The following is a 23,659-nucleotide window of genomic DNA, read 5'->3' as shown; positions in this document are numbered from 1 at the left end:
AGCTTGTGTGGTTCTGGATGGACCGTTTTTCATTTATTCAGTAAGCCATTTGGCTTTTAGGGAGTCATTAGAGAAAATGATACAGCAATAAAAACATATTAATGATAAGTAGCAATGAAACACCACTTTTCTTCCTCAAATTGCTTTACAAATGTGAGCTAATTCTTCCTAAGGACACATGTTTGAAGTAAAGTAGCAATTATTTCAACACTAGCTTTACAAATAAAGGAACTGATGAAATAAAGCAATGCACTGCAGGTCACAGTGAAATTTTAAGGGGACTGTCAGGCTGAAACACTGGAGTCCTCCATGATTCATTAGAAAACCTCTCTTCTGACTTCTCTCAGTGAGAAGGAAAACTAAAATTCAGCTATTTTGTTCCTGGGTCATGCAAGGAGATCTTCTGCACAAATTTAGAAAAATTGGGATACAAAGTTGATTTCACCTTTGTGAGAATATGGGTTTAACAGTATCTGATTAGCCCTGATTCACTGGCACCCAATTCCTGTACAACACATGAAATCCCATGCTGAGAACTGCTCTTGTGGGAATAAACAGTTGTGCAAACCAGAGGAAATATATTTGGAGGGAAAGAGCACCTGAATTCCCTAACTTGTGCTGGTGAATACAATCTGACTAAATAATGAGGATCAAAGTCCACGTTAATATAGACACCCATGCACACAAACAGAGCACATCGGGATTACTAGCTCCATCATGGTTTGGTTATAGTCTCAAATGTACTTATTAAAGAGTATTTTCACATCAGTGTCAGGGCTACTAATAATTTCTTTTTGCACATATTTTCCTGTGATATTTATTCCCTTTTTAATGCTCTCAAGGACATTCCAATGCAACATTACTGTAGGAGAGCCAGGTATTATTACAACTCAAATACAGACAGCAACAGAAGCACTTGGACGGTGATGTCTGCTAAAATAGCAAAGAACTAGAATTGCCTTTCAGCTACTAGAAATTTCAATCCTGCCATTATATGCAGGGAAAACAGGCAGCTTTGCATCAATCCACAGGCCTTTAAAGGGAACAGTAACAGAAAGAGACAGACAGTGTATCTGCACACTGCATGTGTGTAGTAGGCAGTGTTTGGGGAACCACAGAAAGTAGAAATAGAGTGTCTGTTTAGCATGATGGTCCAGATGCATTCTTAGTCTTGGAAAATACCTAAACCACTGGTAGCTGGAAGTATATGAAGAAAAGATCACTCTGCATTCATCCTTAAGCTGCTGTTACTGCACACAGTCATGGACTTGATGCCAGGCCATATGGTCTGAATGTTCTTATGTTATATTACATAAAGAAAACAAAACCAAAAACAATTTCTCAGATGATCCCAGGTAACAGCTAATAACCGCTAAAAGCTACAAAACTATCTTCCTTCCCACCTGCAAGAGAAAGAAATGAGTTCTTAAACATCGCAAATGGTGTAGAGAATGTGGTTTGGGAGCTTTTATTTACCATTGCTTCCAACACAAGAGCTATGGAGCTTTAGAAAAAAATAGTGACAGGTTTGAAGCAATCAAAATGTGGTTCTTCGCACAGCACGTAGTTCAGTTTAGGAATTCCTTGCTAAAGGATGTTGTAAATGCTACAACTTTACAGGAACTCAGGGAGAGACTGGACAAGATATTAGGAGAGAAAGTGACCATAGGCTGTTAAATATAAAGGTGCTGTTCCTGGAAATTAATGAGACGGAAGTTCTTAGAGGCCGGGAGACTGTTTTGGGGATGTATCATGAAACAGCTGCCCCTACTTATGCTTTTCCATAATAAGCCACTGTTGAGTACTGGGCTCAATGAACGGTACCTTGTCTTAAGAGATATTGTCATCCTTCTATAATAGCATCCAGATCAAAAAAAAAAAAAAAGAGGAATCATCACAGGAAGTAGACAGAAACAGATTGTTTGGTTCCACTGCACTTTGAACAAGACTTCCAAGCCCCACCTTCCCTGGCACTGATTTCTGCATATGGTACTTTTGCAATACAGCAGTGAAATCGGTCCTGGTAAGGAAAAGAAAAGAAAACTGAAGCCTGGATGAGACCATATGAGCTGTATTTGTGCTAGCAAGTGACTTGTAACAGTGGGAGCACAAGCTGTATTGGTACCAAAGACACTATACACAATGATTTTCAGAGAATTTTATTTTTGACTAGCTACAGTCTGGTCCTGTGGACTGAATGCCCATTAGTAGCTTCAGAGTTAACTTGTAATCAGGTTTAATTTAAAAGGAATTGGGCTCATTTGCTGCAAAGCTGCTTCACATGTGAACCATGGTAAGTGACGACAATCAGGAAAATTCCTTCCAAACCGCACTTCTGACCAGAGGTGAAACACTGACAGACAGCTCTGTTCTCCAGGTCTCGGGAAGTGTCAACCATGGCACAGAAGGCACACAAAATATAAAGCCACAGAGCCACACTAAAGATGTTGGGGAGCATTAATTCCTTTCCACTGGCTTATGACTTGAAGCATGAGATAGATACATCCTAAATGTTCGTTTCTACTTTCTTTACTCAAACTATTATTCAGGATCATTAAAATATTTAACCACCCAATTCCAGACATGGGATAGGACTAATACTACACAACAATGAAATCTACCAGAATCATTAGGTATTCCATGAATAATATTTTCTTTTATTGCCTTAAATTTACTGCCATTCTATTTCAATGATAGTTCCCTTTTTCTTGCATGACAAGAGAATATAAAAGTTAGTTCTCACTCAGAGGTATAAGAAATATAACAGCCAGGCACAAGACAGACAAGAATTCTGCTGTAATGGATGACTGCTTGGCCAATAAATATAATGGGATTTTTTTCTTATTATCATTTCCCTAATCCTTTCTGTTTCTTGATAAAGAACAACTCTACTACAATACACCCATGTTAGTCTTAACTGAATATTTCTTATTTAAGGGAAAAACTGATTTCCTCTGAACTTCTCCATATCAGTCAGGGCTGATTGATAGGAATTTTAGGATGGACTGGTCATGTTGCCCACCTGAACATTCCCAGCACAGGCTTTGATACATAGGCTGTAAGTACTCCCATTGCAAAATCAACTCCTAATGCCTCTAGGGAAGATCCAGGCCAAAATGGCAAAGGAGGAAGGCAATATCACTGCAAAGTCATACCGTAAGTATTCTGCATGCCAAATGCCTTGCTGCACTGTTCACACGCTACTTGCTATAAAAGGACATCACATTTTTGTTGCATGCTTTGTTTCAGCTGGTAGCTGGTGATCTACATCAGTATCCAGATACAGACCTGGTTTTCCTCTTAAGTGCTGTGCCATGAAGACAAGACACAGTCTTTCTTACTACTTGATGTTAAGAGGGAGGCAAAATTATAGTATAGTGATAGAGAAAGGAAATTACCCCTGTGTTAATTTAATTTTTTTATCTCTCAACGGATTTCAGGGCTTCATAATATTTCAGAAGACAGGTCATAGGTAGCTAAGGTACTTCTTACCCCATATTTGTAAAAAAACTATAAAAAGCTTTTAAAATCTATGCAGAAGAGGAAACAGGAAACAGTCTCATAAATCTTAGAGTCTGTCAGAGCAGAAAGAAAGCAACAGCCTTTCTTTTTGCAGAAGCCTGAAAAAAAAATAGGTTTTGGCACAGAGGACACCGTATTGGCCACAGGGTTAGCTTAACTAAGAAAGAAGCTCAAGGAACCACAGCCGCCTTCCTCCTTGTTTTCACCAGCCAGTGCAGCACAATGTCCCAGGACACATGATGTGCTCACTCCTGCAGATGCAGCTGCCTCTTCTCTTTCCACACAGGAATCAGGGCTGCTACCATTCAACATACCAGGCTTGTAATTTTCTGCTTAAGAGAGGCCAAGTGTTTAGGATAGAAAAATTTCAGTGACTAGAAGGACACACAGGCTGCCCTGAATTCATAAGTGCCCAGTGTTGTGCTTGTTCTGCACTGGAAATCTTACCTTTCCACACTGCTTACATTTCCCCTCCTGCCTCCGTCTGTGCACCCAGTGGTGTCGGACAAAGTTCTACAAAAGGACAAAAATAAAATGTTGTAGAAACCAATGACAGCTTGCACTCAAAGGTACTATCTGTATGAAATTGGTTTACAGACACCGAAGGAAAGGTCCCTTAAGCCAATGCAATCATATCTGGAGGAAAATGCAGCAGTCCCCATGGGAAACCCCAGACACACCCAAAACTGCAGGAGGAATAAGGACAAGAGGGTGTTCTTTATCCGTATTGAAACCTGACCAGAACTACTCTTTCAGTACTCTTCTACAAAAAGAAGAAAGTTCATTACATGGTGCGGAGATAATCATCACCTAAACAGAGCACAAAAGTGCCCAAACACTGCTGTGTCCAGCCACAATGCAGGGCCTTGCTCTGTTCTGCTTGGAAATATAGCCTTAAAAAGCAAAAAAAATCACAGGTCAATGCAGGAGAAGGGAAGGAGGGGAGGAAGGAGCAGTCACTGAAGTAGTCTTATCCTGATTTAGACTCCTTACCTCCTGGACGGCAAAAAGCTGTGGACAAGAGGCAGGAGGGTGAGCAAGTCTGCTGCCCCTCTTTCTGTGCAAGCAAAAGGGTTAGAAGCAGTCTGCCTGCACCACACTGTTATGCCAGCCAGTGCTGAAGCACCAGTGTGGCAGGGAGTTGAGCTACCTCTGCTAAGAGCAAGGTGGCCACCAAACCAACTTGGTTAGTTGGTCAGTTAAGAGGTGTTTTTGAAACAATGGCTTCTAACTATGTAAGAAATATATAAATATATCAATAATAAATAGTTCTAAGGAACTAAATTCATACAGTAGCTGGAGGCAAACCATAAGGTTTTTGAATGTTTGGGTTTGTTTTGTTTTGGGAGTTTTGGGGGATTTGGTTGGGGTTTTTTTAGTAAAAAAATTATCTTGGGACACTAGAGATACTTCTAGGAAAAAAAAAAAATGAAGGGGGAGGCAAGAGGAAGGAGAGGGAAATAGAAATAAAATACTAGATGAAAGGTTGGGGGGAGGGGGGAAATGCTATCCAAAACCCCAAAAAGAGACAGAATAGGTGAGTGAATGGGAAAGAGACAACAGAAAGATGAAACGGTTGCTTGTCAATGTAAGTAATGGAGTGTTTCAGCTAGAATTCATTTTACATTTATTCTGGGGAGAAGAACATGTCCCGCTGGGAACAAATACCATGACTAAGACTCCTCTGAATCTAAAAGCACCGCTTCAGCTCCACACCAGGTGAATCAGCACACAAATCAAGTTGAAAGCATTTGTCAATTACTTACTTCTCTTGGAGATCTGGAGCCTCCTTCTCGGAAAGTTGGTTTGCAGCGAAAATTAATCTGGCATTAAAATAAAGCTGTTAGAACTGAAAGTGAGCTGAGAGAGAATTTATTCCAATATGTTGATCTAGGCCATACTTCCAAAATATTTATTATCTATTAAAATATTAGCTTCACTAGCTGAACAAAGCAACTTACCTGGATGCCAGAAAATCTCTTTTCATCTGCCATAATAATTCTCCTTTCTAGATCTCTATGCAGCCCTCATCTTCACTAATACTGTAGCTGCCTACTCAATTCAACTATTTAAACTGTCTCCCCCTTGCCAAGAAGGAAACTGCTTCATCTGCTTTTCTCTGAAGATCATTTGCAACAAAAGTGTACTTAAACTGAGGTCTCAAAATTAATAGGAGCTGGAAATCTAACTCTGTAAGACCTTTTTGTACATCCCAGCTTTACAACTTCATAAAGTTAGTCTGTGGAGAAATCTTCATTCTCATGAACAACTTTGTAAATTACCCTAAATTTCCACCTTTTGCTTAGATCAGGCTGCTTTTATCCACCTCCCCAACCACAAAACATTTGGGGAGCATTGTACTGCCTCGTGCAGTGGAGTCACCTCTTTCAGATGGGAGAGGAAAGACAGAATGAGGACAACAGGAACTTCCATGAATAGACCACATTTTTAGGAAGATGAAGAGAAAAAGCATTTAACAAACAAGAAGGGAGTCCTATGAGAAAAACCCCAAATCCTGAGAAAAGAAAAATCAATAGAAATAAGAGCAGGGAGGTTGTAGAGAGAAAAAATGTACTGGAGAGGCATGGGAAAAGGCCAAAGGGTGTGTGAGGTAAGGATGCGCTAAATGAAACAATTCAAGCTTAAGTTGACTATCTTTCAAAAAATAAAACATGTAAGGATACTGCACAGCTATGCTTTTGTCATGAAGGCAGGAGGATCGTGTTTCCCCAAATTTAAATACAACCCTTCCCATATAAGTAAGTTCTTCCCTCATTTAATAATGGCCTTCAAAATAATAGCTCATAGGAAGAGGAGAGAGGGAAGAAAATCAAGAGAAAAAAGTAAACAAAATACTTATTACTTAAGAAATAAAAGCCATAGAATATTAGCCTTCCTCCACTGCTCTCCACCTGGAATTGCAATTCGTTGTTTCACTGCTGAGTCGCGGTAGGCTGGAAAGACCACCGCCTTATATTTATTTTACTTACAACTTACAGCTTTGCAGAGAGATCCAAGCAGAAGGTTTATGCACCAGTTTTAAAATCCACAGGGTTTAAGAAGGTCTTTTATAATAACCCTCTGCCAAGAGGTGAATTACATGTTCTCCAGAATGGCATAAACAAGCTTAAGAGAATGAGTTTTATCTAAGTGCTCATTTGCTCTGGCTGGCAATGCCACTGGCTCGCTGGGCTATGGAGAGTCAGCACTGATGATGGTGAAGGAAATCATGAAAAATTCACTGGTAACATTTTGTGCTGAAAGCATGTGCTAATGTTAATTTCACTGTGGGTAAAAGCATCGGGGGTGGAAATGGTACCTCTCCAACATGGTATTATGGCAATCACTGTGACATTTGTCAACACAAGTCCAAATACTTGGAAAGGAAAAACTCTTTCCAAAGGGTTGCTGCTATAAATCTATTATGCATCCACTTCTTTTATGGAGAAAAACATTGCAAAACATATAGGAATGAACATGAAGCTCTAATTAAATCAATGGGGAAATTCTTGCTCATGTTTCTTTACACATATCCCACCAGGAAAGAAAAACTGTGGGGAGAAATTTCTTTAGGACATTAACAGTTAGGCACAACGAAGAAGAATCATGACAGGAAGATAACTCAGTGATAGTCTATAGGCACCTGGGGGTAATGAGGGTTACTTGAAGGAACTGAGAAGCAGGACAGATGCTCACAGAAATAATGGTACTATAAAGGAAAGGTTTGATGTTTTCCATTTTAAAAACAAGAACTTAATTTCTGATGTTTTGACGATAAAATAGTATAGTCTAGTAAACACAGTGAAAAATAGTCACAGCAGCACCTTATGCTGCATTGCTTATAATAAATACAGCTGTCATAAGGTGACTTATGCTCAGTTTAGTTGAGGAATTTTGAAAGGGCAGTTTTGTGCATGAATGGATACAGCATTTTCTAGCTTCAATTTCCAGTCTAGAAGTAGAGGAAAATTATTTTTTTAATCATAAAACTGTGAAAGCATTCCTTTTTTTTTTGTTGGTTTTTTTTTAATGGTTCACAGGATTTGAAATTTATTTTTAAAAATAAGCTGGAATTTTAAGTCAACTTTTTAACAAATATATTGTCAAAACAGCTACGAAAACCTGCTTTGGCATGTAGTATCTTCCAGACTGAAACTTCAGTGAGAGTTAAATGAGTGTTGTCCACGTCAGGCTCCAGAAGATGGCAATGTCTTACCTTCTCTAACTGCTCCATGCACGCGTTGTGGACCACAATCTTGCAGGCAGCACACTTCCTCCGCAGAGCGGATTTCTGCACGGGGAAAGGGAGATGTGTGTGCATGGAGGTGTGCTATACCCAGGAGGAAAAAGTGAAATAGGAGATGTTTCTCTCCTTATGCAACATTTTTTTTGTTCTCCTCTCAACTGTTCTGTGTATTGGAAGAAAAGGTCTGAAGCTGTTCCGGTTAAGAACCGGACTTTGTGAAAGACAGAGAGCCACAGTACTCCAGCTTGTGAACTAGAAATAAAAGGTTCCCATTAGGTAGCAGATAAAGCTGTTACAATGCAGAACATTGCTCTAAAAGGGAGTGGCCTATGAAGAGGATGAGCAGAGCCAGTGAAAAGAGGAGAAAAACCATACATGCAAATCAGAGAAGTCAGACCAGTTCGGAACAGTATGTGATTTCATGCTTATATAATATTTAATTTGATGGGCCTGACCATTACATTGCAGAAAAATACTTGGGTCATTTAGCAGAGAATTATAACCTGCTCACAAAATGTTGTTAAATGCTTATGAAATGTTACAGTAGGGATAAAATTCTCAGCCTAATTATGCTGGTTAGTTTTATTAATTTCAGTAGGGCTTTTAAAATAATTTCCATTGTATCCCCTGGGCCAAAGCATATCAAAGGCAAAAGAATGCATCCAGGAGAGAAAGAGAATACATTTACTTTTTTTCTTGCATATACTCAGTTTAGTAAACCAGATTGAATTGTCATAGAAGTTTAACTTATAGATCTCTGTTTGAGGGACAGCAAATTTATAAAACACATAGTAAATTGAGATTGATTTGCCTCAGATTTTTACATTCCATTTATATCTAATAAATTATTTCATTAGAATATTAAATATATTATAAACTCAAGAAGAAACAGGGAACACAGCTTCAGCTCACATTATAGAATAATTATTATCATTTTACTGTGTCTCATAATTATGAATCTCATCATTATCTAGAAACACCCTAACCATGCATGTTCACACATATGTGGAGTGTTGTTTTAATGTTTCAACCTGAAGAATCATGATATTGTATAACAGACTAAGCTTTCATGTCTTTTGTGAAGTGTTAGTTTTAAGTATATTTTTAGACCCAGTGTTTACCAAGAAGAGTGAGACAACATAAAGGAATTGATCCCTAAGATTAAAAACTGCAAAAAGCAAACAAAGGTAGTGCCTTACAAGCAGTTATTTTTTAATACCTTGCTTTTTAAGTAATTGTCATTATTTTTGAATGCTGGTGGCATTGCAAGTAGTTACAACCATTTACAGTGAAAGGCTAGAAAAAAAGACTATCTTTTCCATTGCTTTTAACTTCTTTGGTTTACCATGAAGTGCCAGTTCCATATTCCAGAGATTACAAGTTCATGTTCTGTATAGGCTAACATTTCATGCAAAGTCTGTGCAGCTATAGTTTAATTATTTCTCACCACTTTTCCATTGAAAACACTTGATATTAAATAGTCTACATGTAAAAGAGTTAAGCCAAAGGAAGACTAGGACAGACACAGAAAGATGCAGTGTCTTCTAAAGATCCAAACTGGTAAAGTGTTAGCCTTTTAACAGATCAGGTTAAACTAACCACAACTAAAGTAAACTGGATTCCATTTCCATATCTAGTTCTTAAGCTAATGAAAGCCCCATGCACTTAACAAGTTATAACTACAAATAGCACCTAAAAAGTACTCAGTCAGGTCAAGCAAAGGCCAGGCAATTAAGAAATTAGCAACTTTAAACACTGCTGCTTCCTCTAGGTGACTCAACATCTCCAGGTCTATTGGCTGGAAAAGCTTGTCTCCATGTAAGATGTCTCCCAACTTTCCCAGACACTGCAAACTGTCCAACTCCTACAGATATACCCTCTAAAGATGACAGAGCCTTGCAAATCATATGCAACGTATTATTAAATTTCCATGCTACTTTCATTGAGTTAAGTGATATGGAAGTATTTACTCAGTTTTAGAAAGGCAAGCTTCTATTAAGAACATAACAGTCAGACTAAAGGTCCACTCCACCCAACAAACCCCGTCTCCTGCTTTTGCCAAAACCCAGTGCCTCTGGACCGGTGTAACTGTAGGGCAATCACACAATGACACTTCCCTTGAATATTACCCCACAGTCAGGAGTCTGTTACTGTTGGGAGTTTGTTTCAAATACTCTTTGTAAGCAGGCATAAAATTCCCTGGCTTGGCTTTAACATTATATCCCATAAAGTAACCAATTTGCTTGAGAAGTTACAGGGAGTGGATATTAAATTGGAGCTATGGAAACCACTAGCACTTTGGATCAAAGTGCCCCAAAAAATGGGGGTGATGAGTGAATCAAATTGCTTTGATTTGAATCATGTGATCTGAGGTTTGCTTTGGTTTGTTTGTTTGTTTTTTTTATTAAATAAAAGCAAAAAGATGGTATCAAAAGAGTCACAGGCAGCATCCACAAACACCCCAGAGAAGACTGACTCCCCTTACACTTTGTAGTCCAAAGGCCAGGATGCTTCCTTGGGCATTGACTCAAAGCCTGAACACAGGATCCCTGTTTCCTCGCCAGGTTTCCTAAATACCAAGGTAAGAGGGCTGGGTTTTTTTTTTTCTCTTCTGCTGAAGCATTTTAACTGAAATAGGTGAAGAGTTGCTAAAGCAGACCAGCAGTATAACAGTGGCTCCCCAGCCAAAGAGACACATGCAGATTAGAGATCAATCTAATGAACCTTTTTCATACACAGCAGAAAAGCTTCAATAGAAGAATGCAAACCTCACATGTTCTCAAATAGGAGAAAGCAAACACTCAAATATAAGTGTACTTATTGCTGGTGAGCGCATTCAAGAGTTTGGAAAATTCAGTTCAGATCCTTGCAGTGATTAAAAATCACAAAAATTTGATCAGACCCTACTCTCAGAGACCCCAGCAAGTGATATAGAATTATTTAGGTTGGAAAGGACCTTTAACATCAAGTCCACCAGTAAACCTTGTCCCTAAGCATACCTACACATCTTTTAAATACCTGCAGGGATGGTGACACAACCACTTCCCTGGGCAACCTGTTCCAGTGCCTGACCATCATTTCAGTAAATAAATTTTCCCTAATATCCAATCTAATCCTCCCTGGCACAACTTGAGCCCATTTCCTCTTGTCCTATCACCAGTAACTTGGGGGAAGAGACCAACACCCACCTCACTACAACCACCTTTCAGGTAGTTGTAGAGAGTGATATCATCTCCCCTCAGCCTCCTGTTCTCCAGGCTAAACAAGCCTAGTTCCCTCAGCCACTCCTCATAAGGCTTGAGTTCTAGACCTTTCACCAGCTTCATTGCCCCTCTCTGGACACACTCCAGCACTCAATGTCCCTCTTGTACTGAGGGTCCCAAAACTGAACACAGTATTTGAGGTGTGGCCTCGCCAGTGCTGATTACAGGGACACGATCACCTCCCTGCTCCTGCTGGCCACACTATTCCTGATACAGGCCATAATGCTGTTGGCCTTCTTGGCCACCTGGGCACACTGCTGGCTCATGTTGAGCTGGCTGTCAACCAGCAGCCCCAGGTCCTTCTCCACAGGGCAGCCACTCTTCCCCAAGCGTTGCATGAGGTTGTTGTGACCCAAGTGCAGGACCCAGCGCTTGGCCTTGTTGAACTTCATACATGGTCTTAGTCCATCAGTCAGCCTATAAATTTATGTATATAGATAAAAGAGGCTACTTTGAACATTTCTGAAATATCTCAATCCTCAAACCCTTTTTCCTTTACCATGTTAATAAAGCTACTCATTACATCCATTCTCACTGTATAAATAATCTGCATCACTCAAAGTTGTTTGAGGCAATGAAGTATTTAACCAGCAGCGTTTTGCCCCTTTTGCATTCCTTCTCCTGGAACACAAGCATCAACAACAGCAAACAATTCAAGCTCTCAAGCATCTGAGCACTGCATCAGCCTAAAGTCAGGCTTGTTACCTCAGAAAGAGAAAAGGAAATCTCAGAATAACTCACTGAGAATTTGACTTGACAGCTTTCCTCCCCCAGGTAGCAGAGGTCCCCAGAAACATTTGTCTCCAGCCACAGATGCTCTCCGTTCACAGCATTTTCCTAAGAAAAGATGATTGTTAATCTGGTTTGTGAAATTCAGACACGTGAGTATAGAGAAAAAAAAAATAATCTGATTTTCACCACAAATTTAGAAAAAGGAAAAAAACCCAAACCTAACAACCACACAACCATGCACTGTTTTGTTTTTCTACAACAGAAAGCTGTAACAGTATTATCCTGGCTGACCACCCCTGCTTGAAAGGATGCTGAAGATACACTGAATGACTTGTCACCAATCAGAATCAAAGTTTTTTTGTGTACAGTTCAGTGAAACTTTGCCCAGGTTCTTCCCACATGTTGCATAGTTTAAATGGGACTCTAGATTTCACAAGTGTGAGATGTACACAGAATTTTGAAGAAACGGAAAATCAAGAGAGATGAAACAAAAACATGACTACTGAACTTTCAATTGGAGAAGCCCAAAGATTTGAGAACCAGGCCCAGAAGTGCAAAATAACATGCTGACTATAGCTTTAGGATGATAGGATAGTTTAGATAAGGAAAAATGCTTTCTTTAAAATTGCTAGACCAACACTGTATGTTTATGAAAACATCAACAAAATATTAAGTGGCCAGGAGAGACTAGACCTTAATTTTATACCTGAAAGAATATTCAACTGAGAACACTCAAAAATCTACCTAGCACCCTGACAATTAATAGTGATTAAGAAGGTAACATCACCTTTTTCTGTCAGACTCATTTGACCAAATCTGTACCTTGATTCTATAAAAATTCTTGTTCTGAGGAAATTTATTTGGAGAAAGATTACAGTTTTCACTTGGCTGTAATCCTGGCTCAAATAAAAATCCTAAGAATTCTACTGTACACCACTTGAACAAAGTGAATAAACAGGATTTCTGTTCAGCCCGAATTAGAGCATGATGGAAAACGCTTTGACAGCCTCTGACATTTGGTTCCCACACTGCAGAAGTCACAAATGATGACGCTTACCAAACAGATGGCGTCCGACAGCAGGATGCTCTGAAATAGCCATCTTGGTTAAAATAATTTATTTAAAATACCACTGACAGTTTCAAAGTGATGAAGTGAGAAAGCTTCTCTTGCCATGCACACTTCTTAGGTAATGCAGAGAAGCAAAAGTGGCAAAATCCTTTGCCTCCTGGAGTATGAGTGCATCCACAAAAGCCAAGACCTATGCAAGTCTGCATGTTGTGCCTACCACAACCACGGTGCTCACTTCAAATAAACCAAGAGGAAAAGAACAATATTGGGGTTTTCTTCTGGTGAGAGAGGTCTACCTGTCGACAGGTCCTCTAACCTGATCAGAAATGTTCCCGTTGATGACATTCAGTATTATCCCCCAGCACAAGGGGCTGGATGAAAGTGAGATTTGGATTCCAGTCCACTGACATTGCACCCTGATTAATCTTCATTTAGCGGCACGCCGTTCTATACCTCCATTTCTTCTCATTCTTTTGTCTGCCTGTACACCTGAACTGTAGACTCCCTGGGATAGAGATTTTCTTAAACTGTACAGTTCAGAGCAAAACAGTTTAAGTGAGGCTTTTCAGCACTTTCATAATGCAAAATAGCTTTTAAGGACTTAAACTAGCTTAAGAAATTCTTCAAGCCTTACTCAAATGGTAAATTATTCAGAGTGTAAATTCTTTCCCTTCAAGTTTATCCTTATATTAAAGCAATCTTTTCTGGCAAGAACTATATCAGTTTTTACAGCACTTCAAGGAAGCCTAGTCAAATCATACTAATAAAATTACCATGCCCACAGTATTGCCCGAAATATTAACTTCCTGTCTAGTTTATGAGGAGACAGACAAGACAACCGAAGCCAGAGGATATGAGCTCATCAGAAAGTGTTTGACCTGAGCACACTCTTTGCTGATGAAACAGTGCAAATGGAACATTGTAACCCAGAGCTAAATTTTACAGATTATAAAACATGCTCAGGAAGGATCAGCTATGAAAGCCAAGTAAGAAAGCACACAGCTCCTGGGACATTTTTAATGAGGATTCAAAATTCCATTAAAAAAATAAATGAAATGCCCCTTCATTCAGACTATGCCCACATAACTTGCCATCCAGGACTTCTAAAAATGAAGTGGCCTATTTCCATAACCTAGTTTAGACTAATTGTTCCAGACTGTATCATAGATTCACATGTCTGGCTTTACATCACAGTGTAAATAAAAGCAGTAAGTATTCTACAAGGATGACCTTTGTAGTTCATGCTAAGATAGAGCTCTGACAAGACGAGATAATAAAAATGTGAATAACCTGATCTTGTATAAGTGGCACACCTCCAGATACCTACCGCCACGAACAATTTCACAGCACTATGTGTGAAAACTCACGGTTTCAATTCCAGCAAACTGACATTTGAAAAATCTTCTTTCATCCTGAATCAGAGCAAAGAGCTGAGATTTCCCAAGATGAAATGCCCTTCCTTAGAAAGCTTTGCCTGTCGATTACTTTGTCTCAATAAGATCATAGGGAATTATTTGAACTTAACTGTTTTAAAGTTTTACAGAGTGCTGTCATTTATATAAGAAGACATTTTGTTGCTGCTTTTGAAAATCAAGATGATATAGTCAAAGGAATATGTTTTGACCTTTTTCCAAGCCCAATTTTTCATTCAATTCTAATAGGAAATTTTGACGAAAATCAATACATTTCTACAAATAATTCTGACTCCACCAAATCGGTATTTTCTACTCCAAAATTTACGGGCAGTATTCCACATTGTGCTGGACAAAAGGGTACTCCATCTACCAACACGTAAGTTGACAGAGGTCACTGGGACCACCTCTAGTATGATCTCCTATTTAACACAAAACTAAAGCAGAGTAAAGGCTACATCATCACTTGCATATTTTGACACAGATATTTTTCTACAGGAGTTTTGAGTTCAGCAACCTTTTCATAAATAGTTTTCCAGTTTGGTTTATTTTGCACTTGATGTATTTGTGTTGGCTTTAGGAATAAATGGCTACTAAAGATGCAGTTGTCCTCTTTCTGTCCCTGATCCCTTAGACCCCAGTCTCATGCTCTTGTCATTTTCCTCATGCTGGATCTAGTGGCTGTGAGGCCACACATGAATCAGTTCAACTGATGGAAAAAATAGATAATTTATCTACCAAAACAGCTAGGCAAAATGACTCACCCTGTGACCACATAACTGTTGGATCTGACACAAGGAGTGGTGGGTTCAAGGTGGGTTCAATGGCACTGATGTTTTTGGTACCAACTCAGTGTAAGAGCAGCTTATCTGATCTGTCAAATCATGCTTTTAAGCTGACATGCTTTGCTTTGATTTGCTACGTAGAAAAGGGATACTGTCCATCATTGTGGGTAAAACAGCAATGATTGTGGCCTAATATTCAGCAGTTAAAAAGAGAATTGGGAACTCTGTTTCATCACCTAGCCTCCCAGCCCTTGCAAGTGTGTGTAGTGTCCTGTGAAGAGAAAGAGCCCCTGCTCACTGAAGCAGATGCAGCAGTGCTTTCCTGGCAGATGCAGCCTGCCTCACAGGGGACACACAAACTCAATATGCTCTCCCAGATGGAGACCTCCCATTTGATTGCTCTTGATCCATTACCACCTTAACAGCAAAGATGATTTCAGTATAGCAAACGCTCTTTGCATATGAAACAAAAACCACACACAATGCCCCCTAAAATGAAAGAGAAATAGGAATTCAAGGTCTAGGAGTTTGGGAGAAATGTAATTACATGTACACAATCATAACCTGCTGTGTACATTTCACTAATTCAGGTAGGTTTCTTCTTTTAAGTGCCCCAGCATGGTTAAATGACAGAGCAAGTGCAACCATTTTTCTAAAGCCCTTGGGTATCTCGATACCTCATGGTCAACAGGCTGCAGTCAACATGGTTTCAAAAGAAATGCAGATAAACCTGGGTAATTTAATATGCCACGCCGAGCAGCTATAGATATTCAGCCAAACAAATACACCAGTCAGCCCAACTTTCTAAAACAGAGTTGTAACTCCAATTGTAACAAGAGGAATGGAGCTCTTCTCCACTCCTGCCATGATGACTGGCATTCTGCAAAAACTAACAAAGACAGATTTCTAAAAGAAGCCATTAAGAAACTTTGCCCTTTGTTAACACTCCAGTGAGAGGCAAATCTTCTTAAAAATATACATTTGGGTGATAAACTTACAACTAGTGTGAAATTAGTGCTCAATCTAACCTTAAAACATATCTGTAAACAAAAATCATTAGCCTTAGCCTTTTGCTTTATGAAGTCACTATCAAGCAGAAACAAGTTTGTTTGGATGCTTTTTTTCCCAAATGTCTCCCTCTCATGTTTGGCTTCTGGTTTACCCTTAACTCCGAAATTCCAGAGTTTGCTGTTTGCAACATGAGCATTGCAATGTCCAAAATATTTTTCTGTTGATATATATTCTCAATTTAACTCACCTTAACACATTTTAATTTGGCAATATTCTTCATGTAGAAGTAACCTACTCTTTAATTATTGCAAATGTAATATGTGGACATTAAAAAAAAAATCACGGAGATATGGTACTACATCATTATTTCAAAAAACTAGGCTCCAACTTTCAGAACTATTTCTGGGTGTTTGTGAACGTAGACTTCAAGGTCTGGGTTTACCACATTCTCTAGCTTTTGCTGCCATTCTCCTTTCCCTCACCATGCTTTCCAGCATCCCTGCATCAGCTGCCTGCTCCTGTATTCTCTGCTGAGCTTTTGAGATTGTTGTTACCATCATCTGAAAGATCATCTGCATGCAGAGGCAGAATAACATTTCTCTTCATGGACAAGCAGTGTCTAGATGCTATCAACTGAAATGATGATTCCCTATGTTCTCACGAAACATTATTTTGGCTGACAACAGCTTAACTTCAGTCCTTTTGGCAGCAATGAGTAAAAATATCTATTTTCAAGAAGGGCACCTTCTGTAATATCACTGCATCCTCTATACCACTGGAAAAAAAATAGAGATGGCTACATTTTGAAATATGATAGACCTCTTTTTTCCCTTTAGATCTCCCTGGAAAGAACTTTAGTTATCAAACCTTGATGAAAAAGAAACAACAACGTAGGACTACTGATCCTGAACACATTGCTTCAAATGTCATCAGCATACAAAATTTCAGCAATTTTTAAGTATGAATGGAGCATCATAAATAAGAGCATCACTACTTATTTAAGTGGAACTAAAGCTCTCAGTGTCTCTACATGTTTTTATGTGACTAATGGGATACCCATACCCTAGGGTTCTCCTTTCTCATATAAGCATTTGATAATATACGTCTCTCTCCAACTGAATACTCAGTTCCTAATTACAAAATACTCTGGCAGACACCCTAATGGAAGGGAAATATCCTTCAGTGTAAAAATTAGTATAGCTTTTAGGAAGTGATGATACAGAAGCCAAGCCATCCACATGCTAAAGAAATACATTGATCTAGATGGGAAATATTTCATCATAGGTAGAACACATATTAGTGTATTAACATGCTTGTTAATTATCTAAAGTGTAGTATATCACTAGGTATTTACTGCCCCAGAAAGTGGCAAGCACTACTGAATAATGCCAAAAAGACACAGAACACAATGCAACAGATTCATTGTAAAGTCACATTCACTGATCATAAACACCTACCATAGGCCATCTCACTATTTATCTGGCCCATACTCCATCAATTTTTCAACAAGGATGTTATGGAAGATAGTGTTGAAAGCCTTGCCAAAGTCAACATAACAGCCATTGCTCCCCCCTCACCTACCAAGCCAGTCATCTCTTTATAGAAGGCTATCAGGTTGGTCAGGTGTGATCTCAACTCCATAAATTCATTCTGACTACTCTGAGTCACATCCTTATCCTTAATATTTTTGGAAGTGGCTTCCAGAAGGATTTGTTTCATCACCTTCCTGGGAATCAAGGTGACGCTGATCAATGAGTAGTTCCCTGGATCCTCATCTTTGTCCTTCTTGAAGACAAGATTGACATTGGCTTTGCTGCAGTCCTCAGGAATCTCCTCTGATCGTCATGACCTTTCAAAGAAAACAGACTGACCTTGCAATAATATCAGCATGCATCTCATCAGGTCCCATGGACTTCTATATATTCAGTCTGTTCAACTGTTCCCTAACCTGATCATCCTCTACAAAGGGTAATCTACAAAAGGTAAGTCTTCCTTGCTTCAGCCACTGGTGTCAGAGGCCTGGGATTCCTGAAGGCAAGTCTTACCAGTAAAACTTGAAGTTAAAAAAAGGCATCAAGCACAATGATTTTTTCCATGTCCTTTGTCACCAAGTCCCCTGCTCCATTCAGCAGCTGACTAATGCTTTTCCCAATGTTCCTACTGCTGCTGATGTGCCTACAGAAACCATTCTTGTTGCCCTTCATGTTCCTGTCAGATTCAGCTCCAGATTGGCTCTGGCTTTCCTTACCCCATCCCTATGATATTTGGTAGTACCCTCTACAATCCTCCTGGCTAGCCTGACCCAGTTTCCACCTCTTGTATTACAGGGGGTGAATGTGTTTGATTTGGGGGTTCTTTGGTGAGGAGTGGGTGGGTGAGGTGTTGGGGGGGGACACGGTGTTGGTGGGTTTTTTAAAATATTTGAGTTTTGTCTGGAGCTCCTTATGCATCCATGCAGGCCTTCTGATACTTTTTCTTGGCTTACTGCATGTAAGGATGGACTATTCTTGAGCATTGAGGAAGTTATCTTTGAATATCAACTAGTTTTCCTGGAGCCCTTTTCTCTTCAGAAACGTAGCACATATTACTCTTCCAAACAGTTCCTTGCACAGGTCAAAGTCTGCTCTCTTAAAGTCCAGGGCTATGATCCTGCTGCTTGCCCTGTTTCCTCTTTTCAGGATCCTGAACTCCACCATCTCATTATTACTGCAGGCACGACTGCCCTGACCTTCACATTCCCCACCAGTTCTTCCTTGTCTGCAAGTACAAGATCCAGCAGAGCACCTCCCCTCATCAGCTCCTCAACCACTTGTGTCAGGAAGTTCTCATCAATGCATTCCAGAAACCTCCTGGATTGCTTGTGCCCTGTTGTTCCTTCAGCAGATATCACGATGGCTCATTGTTGTTCACATGAGTACCAGGGCCTGCAAACATGAGGCTGCTTCCAGCTGTCTGAAGAAGGCCTCATCTTCTGAAGACGCCTGACCTCTTCCTGAATCTGTAGCAGACACCCACAACAATGCTGCCTATGTTGATTTGCCCTCTAATCTTGATCCATAAGCTCTTCACAGGCTCATCATCCATTCCACAGCACAGCTTCAAGCATTTCCACTTCTCCTACATATGAAGGACAATTCCCCCTACTAGTCATCCTGTCTTTATCCTTCCTAAAAAGTCCATATCTATCCATTGGGCCACTCCAGTCACATGTGCTATTGCACTATGTGATCCCAGCGAGATCGCTGCCCTGCAGGCTTCTGATATTTAGTAGAAAGTATAAAGAACAACTTTTCCCTGCATGTTAAAATATCCTGTGCAACTGAATAGACCCTCTTGACCAACTAATTTTGTAGAAGCAGATAAAGGTAAAACCTACAAAACTGGTATCACACCTTGCCAAATGCCAGTTGTTAACTTCTACTCAAATGCATAATTTTCTATTCTTGTTAAGATCTATGAGGTTTTTTTGTGTGTGTCTTTAATACATATAATTTATGGTATAAGGTTATAATATTTCTCCTCTGAAGAACATTCATCTTGCATTCAGACAACTCTGCATTCACAGAACACAAAGCACAGATCAGTCTCAAGGTTTTTTTATTGAAACCAAAGAATGTAAACTGCATGTCTTCCAATGCCTCTTAATGGACATAACTAGAGTTCTAAGGCTTGTAGTCGTGGGCCATAAATGCCTACTAATGAGAAGGCAAGAAACTGGCATCAGACAAATGCATGATGGACAAATAAAATGAGACAATTTTGGCCAGTGGGAAGCTCAACACACTAATATCCTAGGTGGCTGTCAAGATTTTTGTAGGCACCGAAGAAAGCAAGAGCTAGAAGGCAGTACTTAAAAGGAAATTACAGGATGACTTCGTACAAAAGCTTATGGTTATTTTCCTCAGGAGCAAATGGCAGTATGAAAATATACAAAAACCTAGATCTGCAATGGTTCACAGGCACTGTATGAAGGGGCTCAGTCCGTACTTAATTGAGAATCTGGACTAGAATTTCTTACTTTATCATTTAACTTGTGGGAGTGATGCCTAAAATGAGGGAGGGTGAGAGGAGAGACTATACACAAACATATCACAGGGACAGCGAGTTAAGGTGTTTCCTTTTGGTAAGGCATATTTTCCGCATTGTCCTCCAGCTATAACATCACCTACTCCAGAGAATGTATTCTGTATGGCTCTGCTGTGGAAAGATACCATTAAATTAGACAACAAAGCTACAAGTTAACTTGAATTAGGTGTAGCAAATGTGATGAAATGGGGCATTTGTAAATATGTGAGAGAAAAACCTCAGGGATGATAGATAGTAACAACAATAATAAAGCAATACTGTTTCTTATGTAAAGGGTCTTAAGAGACATCAGAATCATCAGCTTCATTTTACAGCTAAAGACACTAATGCATTGAGTGGCAAAACAATTCATCTGAGCTCACTCACAAGGTAAGTAGCAGAGCAGAGAATGGAAATCCCACTCCCTGAATCAGTGTCCTGTTCACAAGATCATCTGATAATTGCAAATCACCTGCAAGGAGTTATAAAAAATGAAATTATAGCCAGGGAATTCTTTCCAGTTACTACTGTGAAGCTAAGGAGGAGGAAATATTTTCTACTGCAAAGTCAAGTGACAACTTATGTTCATGTCACTTAGACTTTGGAAAGATCCCCCATCATGAGTCCTTGGAGAATCATCCTCAGAAATACTGAAGAGCAGGGTGGTATAGATGGGGATGCAACATGCAGAGATAAAAGCTCCCTTCCAGTGATTAAATACAAATACTTCCTGTCTGGCTCCGATACATCTTAATCCAAACACCTTTTCAGTCTACTGAATACAGCTCTGGAATTAACATCACTATTTAAAACTTAAGGGTTTTTTTATTGACATTCACATAAATTTTGGTCCTTTTTGAGCTTTTTCACACCTCCAAATCACCTCCCTATTATTTTTTGCTTATCTTGTGCCTCAGATTTGAGAAATGCCTTTCTCCCCCACATTCACCAGTTACTACAGCTGGTCAGTTCAGGCTCCTCCCAGCCACAGATGTCTTCCACTCACTATTCTGCCCCTTTCCCCACATGCCACACAGGGTTGCCTCCTTTCTCCAGTCAAAGTGTGAAGTAAAGCAGCAGCACTTATCTGAGAGGCTAGAACAGCTGAGAAGAACTGATCAAAAATCTAAACCACAAGCCAGGAAGTGCAAAAACACCCTCTCACACACAGTTAAAACCCAGAACATTTAATCAATATTAACGAACCTATATCAAGGTCTGCAGTATTTATGTATTGGGGTCACATGAGGAAGCAGCTGGTAATATGAGTAGCAGACAACCAACTTTCATAAAGCGTAAGTTGTTTCTGGATTCGGGGTTTAGGGGTTTTTTCTTGGGGGTGGGTGGGGTGTTGCTGCTGCTGCTGTTCTGAGTAGAATTTTGAAAAGTGTTTAATTTGCCTATGCCTAACCCTTCACATATGTGACTGAACCTTCAGAATTCTACTAAACAGCACTGATGACTCAAAGCAGACGTGTTTTAATTCCTTGCTGAATCAGGATATGAGTTTTCCTAGAAAGATCAAGATATTCTCCAAAGCTCTACCAAGAGGATTCTGTGCAAGCTTTCAAACTCATTTTAACAATCTGTGTTACAGTACTGTAGAAGACCGTAGCTGAATCTAATCCAGCTTCCTGCAGGACAGCCTGTGAAATTTCATTCCCTTACACTTTAAATGCAACAGCTGGGGGTGAAGCAGAGCACACCATCTAGACGCCATTCAGTCTTGGTATAGAGAACAGGGATAAGCATAAGCCAGATTCATTCACCACCCTAATGTATGGCTGGTGCCTTGATACTGCAACATACTGAGTACTTCACTAATATCCAAGTGTAAGATCTACTGTATGATTTGCTTTAAATGGGATGTTTTTGTGACCTGCTGGCTTGCCTTCTTAGCACGTACCAGTGCACAACCACATGGAAGGTACATGGGAACGGTTCAAAACTGTGTCAGGGGAGGTTCAGACTTGACATTAGGAAACATTTCTATACACAGAGGGTGAACAAACACTGGAACAGGCTTCCTAGAGAGATGGTTGACACCCCAAGCATGTCAGCGTTTAAGGGGCGCTTGGACAATGGCCCTAATAGCATGCTTTAACCTTTGGTCAGCCCTGAAGTGGTCAGGCAGTTGGACTAGATGATTGTTGCAGGTCCCTTCCAAATGAAGTTGTCTATTCTAAACAGTCCCAGACCAGGCCCTTCTGAACTAGCCCAGAAACATAACAGAAGCAAGATGGGAGAGAGGGAAATATATGCGCTCTGTGTCCACAAGCCACCTTGGGCCCAGAATAAATACAGCCATACCTACAAAATATCATGACCAAAGATATCTACTACCTACTCTAAAGACCCAGCCAACTCGACATGTGTCCTCAGCCTGAAATTCTGGCCCATCAAGCAGTACAAAACCCTGCTGTGCTAAAATCACATCACCTTTAGAGGGAAGACCTGGTCAAGAAGGCAGCGAGTAAATGTAGCCAGACAGCTCCTAAGCTGGAAAAATCTGAACAGCTCTGTCCTGTGCTGCTCAAGTCTCCAAAAGTTTTCATGTCTATGCCTTGTGCTTCATTTCATAATAGAAGCATGTTCCTAATGACCAGCACTAATTCTGATAACAACACAATGTCTTATGTTGATATGAGGGTGGAGAGAGCACTAGCCAGAGATACTGCTCAAATTAACTGCTAAAAAACCAAACACCTACAGTCCACTCTAAGGCCGCCCTTGGTTCCTTCACAGGTCCATTGGAGACTGCAATGTTGAGGGAATGCACAGGAGCCAAATGCTGAAGGCCTGACCTGGAGATTGCTTTCCTGCAAATTGAAAAGAAAAACACAAATAAATGGAGTATATATCCAATATAATTACCCAATATAATTATTCACCCCACCCCTCTCCAGAAATCAGAAGAGGCAGTACAGCATCTAATTTCAGCTTGGGTGAAATGGTGCTTGAATGCCATCTTCTGCTAAAGCAGTTTAGGAAAATAATAAAGTAATCTGATCACTGAAAATTACTGTTTAATGAAGATCAGTTACTCATCTGGCACTAAGCTGAAATATTTAATCCAGTGGACTACACACAGTTCTGTTTGCCAGTTTCAATGGAGTCCTCATTCGTTACACCTATTCCTTACATACCACCTGAACCTGCTGAATCAGTTTATGCATAATTCCAAATAGCCTTTATTGGAGGAATGCATTTATACCAGGAGCACATCATCTGTTGCTTTTACTTATCTTATAGGCTGGGAAAAGCCATCCATCCATCATCTGACTACATAAAACAAGACATGGGGACACCACTTAGTCAGGAAGGGGAGTCATACACTACTACAGGTTTTGATCATATCAGCATCCCTCAAGGCATCTTTCCGCTTATGTTTCAATTCTATCTTTTTGGTCCAAAGTCATTTTTATAGCTCTTAAGACATAGATATGGCCTCCTCCAAAAGTCACAGATGGTGCCCAGAAACGTCCTGGAGCTCCACAGGCACTGGGAGCGTATCCACAGCCTGTTTTCCCAGCAGCACCCAGCCCTGCCAGATC

General features: G+C 39.9%; 1 protein-coding gene across 3 annotated transcripts in view; it reads right to left on the bottom strand.

Annotated features, from left to right (window-relative positions):
- The window catches only part of DGKI (diacylglycerol kinase iota), a 146,405-nt gene extending 123,481 nt beyond the window's left edge, over positions 1 to 22,924 (bottom strand). For 2 of the 3 annotated variants that reach the window (XM_064457423.1, XM_064457432.1), the window contains exons 1-4: positions 11,773 to 12,047; positions 7,739 to 7,813; positions 5,289 to 5,345; positions 3,970 to 4,035 (exon numbers count right to left, since the gene is read on the bottom strand). In XM_064457423.1, the coding sequence (XP_064313493.1) occupies positions 3,970 to 4,035; positions 5,289 to 5,345; positions 7,739 to 7,756 (141 nt within the window). In that variant the 5' untranslated portion in view covers positions 7,757 to 7,813; positions 11,773 to 12,047. Of the gene's footprint in view, positions 1 to 3,969; positions 4,036 to 5,288; positions 5,346 to 7,738; positions 7,814 to 11,772; positions 12,048 to 22,815 lie in introns of those variants that run through there. The other variant, XM_064457441.1, reaches the window with a different exon arrangement.
- Between the last annotated feature and the right edge of the window lie 735 nt (positions 22,925 to 23,659).

Source organism: Phalacrocorax carbo, chromosome 1, assembly GCF_963921805.1.
Source record: "Phalacrocorax carbo chromosome 1, bPhaCar2.1, whole genome shotgun sequence".
Classification (NCBI taxonomy): domain Eukaryota; kingdom Metazoa; phylum Chordata; class Aves; order Suliformes; family Phalacrocoracidae; genus Phalacrocorax; species Phalacrocorax carbo.
This window is presented reverse-complemented; position numbering and strand designations above follow the sequence as displayed.